The sequence below is a fragment of the Colletes gigas genome, unplaced genomic scaffold, assembly GCF_013123115.1.
Source record: "Colletes gigas isolate AHSC1104 unplaced genomic scaffold, ASM1312311v1 Colletes_gigas_Sc00009, whole genome shotgun sequence".
NCBI classification, from domain to species: Eukaryota; Metazoa; Arthropoda; class Insecta; order Hymenoptera; family Colletidae; genus Colletes; species Colletes gigas.
Genome location: NW_025106638.1, coordinates 3441454 through 3453514, shown reverse-complemented (window position 1 = coordinate 3453514; position 12061 = coordinate 3441454). Strand labels below are relative to the sequence as shown.

At 36.1% G+C, this 12061-nt stretch overlaps 1 protein-coding gene across 1 annotated transcript in view; it reads left to right on the top strand.

The window, feature by feature from the left end:
* Positions 1-375: 375 nt before the first annotated feature.
* LOC122397508 (protein gooseberry-neuro-like) overlaps positions 376-12061 on the top strand; it is a 33984-nt gene continuing 22298 nt past the window's right edge. Inside the window, exons 1-3 of the mRNA XM_043396696.1 lie at positions 376-427; positions 6914-7227; positions 11923-12034. Coding sequence (XP_043252631.1) covers positions 376-427; positions 6914-7227; positions 11923-12034 — 478 coding nt within the window. The remainder of the gene's footprint in view (positions 428-6913; positions 7228-11922; positions 12035-12061) is intronic.

Here is a 12061-nt window from a genome sequence, read left to right as displayed (position 1 = left end):
CACTCGCGCGGATCTCGCCGGGCCTGTTTTTCCTTTCATTTTCTTCACCCTTTTCGTATTATTATTATCAGTATTATTCTTGTTCCTTTTCTCGCGGTTCGGTCCCGATCCCTTCTATCTTCGCGCGCGTGTTCCGCTCCGTTTCTCTTCTCCCGTTCTCCGTCTCCGTCGCAAGCCTTCTTGCCTCGGGCTGTCGGTGCCGGCGCGGCCCGGTGCAGCGCGGCGCGACGCGAGGCGACGCGACGCGGCGTGTGCTTCCTCTCGCTAGCGCGACGAGGCTTCCCCGTTAGTGAAATCTTCTGCTTGTGACTCGGTTAAAGATCGAACAGTGACCGATCGCGACGATAAGGATTTCGGTACGCGCGCCACGTCAGGATGGATGTCACGAACGGCATGAGGCCCATTTTCGGAGGCTACCCATTCCAAGGTTGGTACTCACCCTCTGAATACTATGGAGCCTTAACAATCTCTCTTCGAAAACGAGAGGAATATGGTCTAGGCAATGGTAATGTCTGGCCAACATTCAAATTTCATACGATTTTTTTCGACACTGGATAGTTGGGATTTATCGAGATCGTTGATTAAAAATTTTGAGCTAAATATTTATAACTAGACTGCGGATGTTTATGCATTTATGGGAAATTTTAATCCTCAAAAAACTACAGAATGCATTTAATATGCAAAAATATAAGAAATACTTAAAGTAAGATACGAATTATTATATTTAGGGGTTGAGACAGCCCTCTGCGAAGCTTCCGTTTCATTAATTCTATTAATAAAAATGTGAATTTGCTTGAAGATCCGCGGTCTATTTATAACTAAAGATTTTGGAAACTTTCTTTGAAAACGAAAGGAAACGGTCATTTCTGACCAAAATTCAAATTTCATATTATTTTATTGATACTTGATAGTTGGGGATTTTCAAGGTCGCTGGTTTAAAATTTCAAATTAAATATTTGTAACCAATGATTGTCGAGTCTCTGTTTGAAAACATAGGGAAACGATAGTCTGGAAATCGGTAACTTTTGGCCAAAATTTAAATTTCATACGATTTTTTTGAAACTTGATATTTGAGGATTTTTGAGGTTGCTGATTTTGAATACTAAATATTTATAACTAGAGATTTTTTAATCTCTCTTTGAAAACGAGAGGAATATGGTCTAGCCAATGGTAATTTCAGGTCAAAATTCAAATTTCATATGATTTTTTTCGACACTTGATAGTTGGGGGTTTTCGAAGTCGCTGATTAAAAATTTTAAGCTAAATATTTATAACTAAAGATTTGGGAAACTTTCTTTGAAAACGAAAGGAAACGATCATTTCTGGCCAAAATTCAAGTTTCATACAATTTTATTGATACTTGATAGTTGGGGATTTTCAAGGTCGTTGGTTTAAAATTTCAAACTAAATATTTGTAACCAATGATTTTGGAATCTTTCTTTGAAAACGAAAGGAAATCGGTAACTTTTGGTCAAAATTCAAATTTTATACAATCTTTTTAAAACTTGATAGTTGGGGGTTTTCGAGATCGCTGATTTTGAATTTTAAAGTAAATATTTCAAATTTAATATTGCGGTGCACAGTCCAATTTTTATTTGTTCTATACAACGCAAATTATAATTATATAAATTGTAACAAAATACGTGTGCTACGTTTTTTAAAGAACTCAACCTATGAGAAGTGGTAGCCTAGAGGCCCTCAGTGTAGACAAAATTAAAAAATTTAGAGAACTTCGTGTCAAATAAGCTAAATGAGTATAAATATCATGGGCCTTAGAAAACCTAATTTTTCACTTTTTCTAAATTGATACAAAATCGAAGATCTAGAAAATGGGGTGGTAATGTGAGACAGCATTACTTTTCTGGAACACTTGGCACTGGTTATAAACTCTCTTAAATCACGTTTCTTAATTTAGTTTTCTCTTTCTCGGTTCTAAAATGGCAGCCAATTCTCGATTTTACATCGTAGACCTTAAAATTCATTTAAAATTCTCACAAACATCACAATTTCTCGATTAATTACTACAGGAAGTAGTAGAAATGTAAGATATCCTTTTTATTGTTTAACCTAGAGACTCTCGAAATTGAAAAAATAAAAAAATTTTGATGAATAAATTCAGAGAATTTTATGTGAAATAAGCTGCATTAGTATAAATATTATAGACCTTACAGAACTTATAACATTTTTAGTTTTTCTAAATTGATGCAAAATGGAGTATCTAGAAAATGGGATGACAATATGAGACAGCATTACTTTTCTGGGAAATAAGTTCCGAAACTGCGTTGAAGGGATCGTAGAAATATTTTAATATCACACAAGTCTGAAATATGATAATACAATTATAGTTTACGATGAATCCATAATTGACAGGACACACATTGAATCCACAGCTCACCCTTAATGTCTTCAGAAAACATACTGTTGCAAAATATGCAAACTGCATCGTTTAATCCTGTTTGAAGCTTTTCAAACTAGTATCAAATGTCTCATATTGCTACCACCTCTCGATTTTATTTTTCTTTCTCATTACATTACAATTAAACGCACAATAACTTTAAAACCTCATTGGTATTATGAAACTGCGATTATCATAGAATAATTTACCTTCCGGCTTTTCTTCAAAATCACAAAATAAATAACAGAAAATTGCACTTGACCACCTACGCGTGAAAACTTTCTGTTGCATCGGGAACAATAAGCATCTGTTAAACAATGGAATTACATAATGACGGCTGTTGGTATATGATGTTACTATGATCTTAATACTTCGTTTTCATCCATTGTTACAACTGTCAGTACTGCATTCGAAACCTTAGTGTCTCATAATTCTACCTTCTCCTTTGCTCCAGAAAATAATGGAAAAAATTTACAAACATATTAATACACAAAACGCGACAAAATATTCACCTTTTATAGTTAAAAAAAAAAAAATTATTACCTTACGACGATGTAAATAATGGTGAACTGTAAATATAGGGACTTTTTTTTTTATAATTCATGACTTTTAACAGCGACACCATTGGAGTTTAAAAATTGTAGGTTATGTTGAGAGGATAGAATGAATAGTATTCTTCGTGTTCAGAATCCTTTTGATCTTCGTCAGTTATTTTGCGAGCTGTTATGCTTAATATTAATCTATCGGAAGTATCAATAAAATTTTTGGGTTGATTCTACTACGGTCTATAGTAATACATGTACAGAATGTGTAACTAAAATTTTACGTCAATTGGTGAACTGTAAATATAGGGACATTTCTTTTTATAATTCATGACTTTTAATATCGACGCCATTGGAGTTTAAAAATTGTAGGTTATGTTGATAGGATAGAATGAAGAGCCCCATAACCATAAACTAAACAATCGAAAGTGTCATCTGTAACCCAGTGGTACCAACCGAGTTTAAGGGGGGGAGAATTTGCATCCGATTCGTGCAAAATCTAGTTACTTTTTGTTATATTCGAGAAACCCTGAAAATCTATGTAGGGAAAAGTAACCTTGCGTCGTGAGGATCGAATGCATTTCCACGACGGTGAAATGCAGTTTTGCTTACTTTTTATTGGCCAATAACCGGTTGTCGATCTTTCAATTTGCAGTTGAGTCATTCCATGCGAAATCGGACACTTGTTAGAGTAACGTGTCGCCTCTGGCGACAGCCCGACAACCGGTCACCCTGCAGAAGTCTCTCGCCAACGATCCCCGCCCTTATTTCATTCTTCTCCGCCATACTAATTAACATTTCCTTTTATTTTGCTCGAAATCATCAATTTCACATTTTTCATCCTCGATACGCGCGAATCTGTTATTATTGTAACATCGTTTTATTTCTATTTAATTCTATTAAACATATTTCTTCCTATTTTAACCCTTTTACTCATATAGCTGGAGTTATTTTAACCAAACAAAGTACAAATATTATGTTAAAAGTATGTAGTTCTGTGCAACCTACCAGCCATTTTAAATTCTGTTTCCTTTGGAAATAAATGACTGAAAAAAGAAAATTAGAATACTGTGTCTGATATTGTATATTATATTAAAAAATATGTAATTGGTAATTAAGTGCATAGAAGATCACTATATCTCCACTGAAAAAGTGTTGATATTTGAGTAGCTGCAACTTTATTAAAAAGAAGGGTTTATTTCAAAGGGTGAATCCTTTGCATTTAAAATTTTTAAATAACTTTTTATCTTAACTCGCGAGGTAAACGCGGTCACCGGTGACCGTCGTGACGCTCAATATATCAGGGGGTGTTTTTGTCCCCAAACAAGCAAAAATTAAACAATAGGGATCTGCTAGAAAGTTGCAAAGTTAAAAACCAATAAATTCCCTCGTTAAAAACGAAACTCACACCGAACGAAATAATATGAAAATAATAACAACAGAGTGTAATATTTAGTTAAAATTCGTACACGATTACCTTTTGATTCCATACCGTGTGTTTAGTGACATAATAGGTAGCAACGATCGGTGGATTTTTTCCTCGAAGAAAACGTTTAATGTAATCGGTATAGCGTGTATGTTTGCTCGTTGTTACGAGCGCACTTTTGCATACAAGTATAGTAATTATAAAGGAGTAACGCGGCGCTGGTCGGCAAAGAAAGTAATGCCGCGTACGGAAGAATGGCTAATTCGACTAACGATCGGACATTATACTCGTTAGCCTTGAAAACGGCCTCCTGTGCGCATAACTTTTTCAATTTTACGGTTGTTAGTCGCATTTTTGGTATTCGCTCACTCAGACTCGCCGACCTGTTATCTGATTTCACGTTTGCGCTTCGAAGCTGGATTCAGCCGTTAATTTCAAGCCCAATCACTACAATTGCGCCCGGGACTTTTTCCTTTCCTGTCTCTAAACCATACTACTTTCGTGCCATGTCTCGAGCCCTCCTCTCCTCCTCTGTAATTGAATGCTTTTTGACATCGGTGGAAACTTACGCTGCCTCTAACAGGCCGGAAATAAATTCGCAGAAACGTCGAAATTAAGAAACTTACACTTTCTGTTGTAAAAAAAGTCCCTAGAAAGATGAAAAATAACGAAACTTTAGACTAGAGTACTCTCTTAATATGTATAATCGATTAAATAGATCGCATTGAAAAATCAAATGGAATCGTGATTGTGTATGTGAACCAAAATAGTGAAAATTTGCAAAATAGCGGCACTTTGAGTTCAGAATATCGATTTGCCTGGCTATTTTTCCAAGAATCCTTCTGATTTTTCTCAACCAGTAGACTACTTTTTTTCACATAATTCAATCAGTTTTGATCATTTTCACTTGACAAAAATTGTAAACATTCGTGAAACATAAATAAATATTCATGTAATAACAATAACAATAATATAATATAACTCTACCGTGTGTTTCAAAACAATAGGAGAAACTAAAGAATTTAAATTCCTCGTGCAAAAAGAAATCGAAAAGTCCTTTGCCACTTTTCGATCCGAAGCTTCGTTGTCGAGATATGAGCGGTTAAAGTCTCTGCGCTGTAAATGGCGTGTGCGCAGGCGCGCGATCAACTGACTGACAAGGGAAGCTTCCGGCAGTGGAAGTCGCTTTTAAAACGATAATAGGTACAAGTCATAGTGCATACTTAGTATCAAAAAACCGTGAAGGGTTTTTTCAAAACGGGCCTTTGTTATTTATATTTTAATTTATATTATATTTTAGATATTTTAATTTAAAGTTTTGTACGCAACTAGCAAATAAATTATTTAACGCAAATTAGCAGAACGAGTTGTGGATAAGTTGGTAGAGTGGTTGACTACTGTTCTGGAGGTAGTACGTTCGAATGCCCGGTTGTTCTTGCTACTTTTTTCTTTTTTTTTAATACAACCTTGAAATGAAAAAATATTTTATTCATTTATTCATATGATATCAATAATAATTGCTAAAACAAAAAATATAAATTTTTAATATAGAAATTAGAAGCACAGTAATAAAATAGCAGTATGTATCGCATTTATTTTTCTGCATTAGTCATTATCAGGTGAATTCTGTATTCACTGTTCATATCACCACTACGAACACTGATAATACATTTCAAGCAATTGTTGGAATAACGGCAGTGCTGGTCTCGGTCATTAGATAAGCTTATTATTAATGGGAAATATTGTAAGATTAATAATGTACAATATTGATTGTTTTTTTTATTCTTTTTTAAATTCTGTACAACACTTCGGATGATATTCACAATAAGAACATAAAAAACATAATTTGAGGAAGCACCATGCACATTCTATAAACGTAACTTTTTTACAATGACATACACCTAACGAGAACTCTTGTTTTTTGTTTTACTATTAATAATGATGTCACATAGGATTAACATTAAATGATTTTTCATTTTAAAATTGTATTAAAAAGAAAGAAAAAAGTAAGAACGACAACGGGGGATTCGAACGTACTACCTCCAGATTCGTAATCAACCGCTCTACCAACTAACCCACAACTCAATATCAAAAAGTTTTTAAAATAATTCATTTGCTAGGTGCGTACAGAACTTTAAATAAAAATATCTCGAAAACGAAGGCCCATTTTGAAAAAAACCCTTAAGGGTTTTTCGATACTAAGTATGTACTATGGACTTGTACTTACTACCGTTTCAAAAGCGACTTCCACTGTCGGAAGCGCCCCTTGTCAGTCAGCTGATCGCGCGCCTGCGCACGCGTCTGCGCACACGCCATTTACTGCGCAGTGACTTCAACTGCTTATATCTCGACAACGAAGCTTCGGATCGAGACGTGGTAAAGGACTTTTCTATTTCTTTTTGCTCGAGGAACTTAAATGTTTCGGTTTCTCCGATCGTTTCGAAACGGCCAGCATCGAAACGTGCTCGTCGTGTTCAAATAAATATTGAAATTTGTATGTTAATCGAAGAAAAGCAAATAATTAAAACAGTGATGAAATATTTCTGTCAGGACAGGGGCGTATGAATCAACTGGGCGGTGTCTTCATAAACGGGCGACCTCTTCCGAATCACATTCGATTGAAAATCGTTGAAATGGCTGCGGCAGGGGTTCGTCCTTGCATTATCTCGCGGCGTCTTCGCGTTTCTCATGGCTGCGTTTCGAAAATTCTGAATCGCTATCAAGAGACGGGCTCCATCAGGCCCGGTGTCATCGGCGGCAGCAAACCGAGGGTCGCCACCCCCGAAATCGAGGCAAGAATCGAAGAAATGAAGAGGGATAATCCTGGAATCTTCTCGTGGGAGATCAGAGAAAAGCTCGTCAAGGTAAGCGTAGAAGACTGTCTTTGCGCGATGGTCATGAAAATTATTCGACACACTGATTGCCGGACCAAACTGAAATTGCCCACGAAAATGAAACTTTGCTTTTAGACAATTGATGAAGATCGAACGAACGAGATAACTTGAACGTTAGAATAAGATTGCATAAAAACTATTTAATTACAGCTATTTTGTTATACGTCGATGAATGTCTGAGTTCTTAAATGAAAATGGCAAATAGAGAAAATGGAGACGATAGTAACACGAGTTTAGTTTTAGAAAATGAAGACATTTGTTAGAAGAAAGTACAATGAAAAAAGATACGATTAATGTTTTGATACATGGAAAGATGAAATTTTTATTAGGCGTCACAAATGTGACAAATATATAAATCATTTTCATGTGACCAATCCTGAGAATTACAAAATTGAATCCATTTTTCGTTACAATTTGTGGAAAATCTGTTCTGGAAAACAATTTCTTAAACTACAAGACGGTAACTTCGATTGCACGTACGGATTTTTATAAATAATTATTTATTATAAAATGATGGAACTTTGAAGGCAAAATTTCAAAAAATTGTGACAAAATCAATATTTCTTTTAACACCGCGTTTCATGTTTCAAATTTCATGCGAATTTTTGAAACATCATAACTCCTGAACGGATTGGACGATTTTAATGTTTCAAAATGCAAACGACGCGTATTTTAATGAAGAATATGTAGAAATTCTAAGAATATTGAAACAGTTGTTCCTTCACCCCCTAAAGTAACAAAAACACCACACAAAAATGGTCCAATTTTCAAACAATCATAACTTCTACAATAGCGAATATATTTCAATGAAACTTTTTTCTGAAGTAGAGCTCTTGGCCACCTACAAAAAAGTATTAGATAACTTTTCTGTAAAGCGTCAAACAAAATTACTAAAAATCAAAAACGAATTTCAAGAAAAATCGAGAGGGGGTAGCTGCTGAAATTTTGTCGATGAAAACAAAAAATTTCAAATCATTTTGAAAAAATTATTTTTGGTTGCGGGGATCAATTACAATCATTTTTTGTGAATAGACACATCCCCGAAATCCTAAGCACTTTCGCGAAAAAAATTCGAGTAAGTGCTGAAAGTTTTCGGTGGAAAAAAAAGACTTTCGAATCGTCTTGGAAAAATTATTTTTAGTTGCGGGGGTCAATTACACGCATTTTTGGTCAACAGACATACCCCCGGAATCCTACTCAGTTACGAGAAAAAAATTCCTTACCGAAAATATAATTTCTTGCCAGAAATGTCTGCCTAAATTTTTCGATGGAAACAAAAAATTTCAAATCATTCGCGGAAAAATTATTTTTGGTTGCGGGGGTCAATTACAATAATTTTTGGTGAACACACATACCCCCGAAATCCTACCCACTTTCAAAAAAAAAATTCAGTAGGGGCGGAACTTTGATTTTCGTCTTATTTTGACGTCTAGAGTCTCCCATTAAAATTTTTCCCAGGGGTGGTCGAACACCCTGTACATGGGACGCGCGACGTGAAAGAAAGAGGAAAAGCAGAAGGGTGAAGAAGAAAACGGGTGACCCAGGGCGAGGATGTAACCGCGTCCACGTCGAACGAAAAAGGGAAGGAGCGAAAAATAGAAAGTAATGGAGAGGTAAAAGGGAGAAAAAAGTAGAGGAAGCGAAAAAGGGGGTCGTTGGTGTCGATGGCTATCTTTCGGATCGACGATCTCAGAAACAATAACGATCCTTGTGCCGTTGATGGCGGTTGAGGCTTTAGGTCCGGGGCGATGACAGGAGGAGAGAGACAGAGACCTTTGGGACGAGGAACGGAGAAAGATGGACGCCGCCTCGGGTTCTCCAACCGAGGAACGCCTCTTTCCAGCATTAAATGCCGTATTAATGCCGGCTACGACCGCCTGCTTCCACGACTGCAACGGCGTACGCGTTCTCGAAACACTTCTTCCCTCTCCTTTCGTTCGTCTCTCGGTTCCACCGGTCCCGACATTCCTCCACCTTCGTACGATTTATCTCTTTATCGAGAATCGGCCCGAGTAAGTAAGTACCTACACCTCGTAACCGCGCCGCGCCGCGATCAATCGCCTTTTATTGGCTCGATCGGAGATGGAATTTCCGGCCGGATCTCGGTTTGAGAACCTCCGGTGATCCCCGATTTGATTTTGGCCCCGTAAAAGATAGGTTATGCTGGCTCACGGCTATTTGCACCGTTTTCTCTTACTTTCGCGCCGAAAACTATTAATCTCGCCGCGCTGGGACTGCGGATATTTACGCGTCCAAGGGAAATTTTAATTCTCGGAAAACTATAAAATGCACTTAATACGAAAAGATTATATTTAGAGGTTGAGACAAAGCTCCACAAAACTCCCATTTCACCGCAACTCTATCATAAGAAAATCATTGAGAAAAGGTGGCAACTTTGTTCCCCTTTTTTGAAAATCGAACCTGTCAAATTTCAAACCCTTTTTTTTCAAATTTTCTAACCAGTTTTGCTCGCAAGAAACCATACAAGAGAGAATTTTACCAATGATATGTTAATTTAAAGCAAAATATTTGTAATTTTCGATGGAACCGTTCCACCGTCGGATCGGTCATTTTTCGAGAAATAATTATTCCAAATTGCCGGGGTTAGCAATTTTTCAAGGTGGTCGTTCGACGGAAGAGTTTATTCTTGGAAAAGTCGTGTTTTGCATACTCGAGCATCGCGTCACGAACGAAGGAGTGTGTTACGCCAATGAGGCGTGGGTGTAGACGGCGGGCAGTAACGTATTAAAGGACACGCGAGTTCCCTTGGGGCGCTCACGTACACTCCTGGCCAGCTGGTGCACGCCTCATGCACAATATTAAAAAGCCCCATTCACCGTGATCTTTAGAGAGATAGAGAGACCCTGCGGAAACGTCCACCCCCAATCGAGAGATCGAACAATACCTTTCGTGGCTTTCCTTCGCGGGGAAACCGAGGCCGCGAAATTAATACTTTGGACAAACTGTTCGTACTTTCACGGCTCTGATGAATCCTGTTATTCCTAATCGAGACTTCCTAGTGCACGACTGTATTCCTACGGAGTCTCTTCTCGCCCCGTTCCCGTTCAAACTCGATTCGCGACACGCCAATGCGATGCCTTCGTCGCTTGATTGTTTATACAAAATTTGAGAATTATTATAATTCAACGAGTTAAAAACTATACAAAACTATTCAAATATCAAACACTAGTTATTTAAACGAATGGGTATTTTTTTAAATATCTAAAATTATCATTATTTTTTATTTTATCTGAACTTATCTAAAATTTATTTCAGCGAACTTTATTATTCGAATGTGATGCTATAATCAAGTAAGAATACATAAGATCACGTTTGTTTAAATAATTAAGATTGCTTAAACAATCAAATACTTGACTTCGTTTAAGTAATCGAAGGTAAGCTTGACTCTTGTACACTGCTGACCAATATTATACAGGGTGTTCGGCCACCCCTGGGGAAAAATAAGACGAAAATCAAGAATATCAATTTCTTGACTGAGGCTTCGTTAAAAAGTTATTAACAAATTAAATTAAAAAATTCAAATCATTCTGAAGAAATTATTTTTGGCTGCGGGGCTTAATTACAATCATTTTTGGTGAATACACATACCCCCGAAATCCTACACACTTTTGAGAAAAAAATTCCTTACCGAAAATCTAATTAGATGCCTAAATTTTTCGACGAAAAAAACAAATTCCAAATCGTTCTAGAAAAATTATTTTCGGTTGCGGGGGTCAATTACAATCATATTTGGTGAATAGACATACCCCCGAAATCTTGCGCATTTTGGAGAAAAAAATTCAGTAGGGGCGGAACTTTAAAGGTTAACAACTTTTTAACGAAGCCTCCATCAACAAATTGGTATTCTTGATTTTCGTCTTATTTTGGCCTCTAGAATCCCCCATTAAAATTTTTCCCAAAGGTGGCCGAAGACCCTCTATATGATTTTTTATCTAATAAACGAAAACAATAAAAATTGATTGAATTTCGTGTTACATTACTATAACCAATAAACCGATTTCAATAATAGTTATCTGATCTAGAGGTGTCCAGTTACTACTTGAAAATACAAGCCCAGTCTAGCTTACTAATTTTTTTTTTTTTTTTTTTTTTTAATTATAGTATTATTGTGTAATTTAATTATGGTGTCTTTATTTGCACCAAAGAAATTAAGACGATAGATAGAAGAAGAAATTAAAGAAGTAGTGTAATGGAAATAAATATTTATTCATTCTCTTATAAAAAAACCGCGGTTAATTTTCAAAAATTTCAGTCGAGTAAATTTCTTATAATTTTTATTAGAAATTACAAATCATTTTAACCGCTTCCGGTAGTTCTAGCGTTGATAATAAACCGAATAAGACTTGGATAAGCTTAAATTAAGTAAAAAATAAAAATAAAAATCTATTAAATAACGATTAAAATTTATAGAAAATTTCAAATTTCTTACAGTTTAAAATAGAATAATACTACTTAAATTTAATCGAGTCGTTCAAACATTCGGACAGATTTAATTTCCTCTATCGAACGTTCAAGCTATTTGGATAATCAAATACTTGACTCGGTTTGGAAAAATTAGTTTTGTCGTGGTTTGAATATTTCATGTACTTGTTCAGATTTAGAACGATGGTCTTTGCGAATGACGTTAACGTTTATTTTAAACAGGAAGGCTTCTCAGATCCACCGAGTGTCAGCTCTATCAGCAGATTGTTGCGCGGCGGACGACCAGGCGACGACGGAAAGAAAGATTACACCATCGACGGAATTCTGGGCGGCGGTAAGTGATTTATGAACTCTTCTTTCG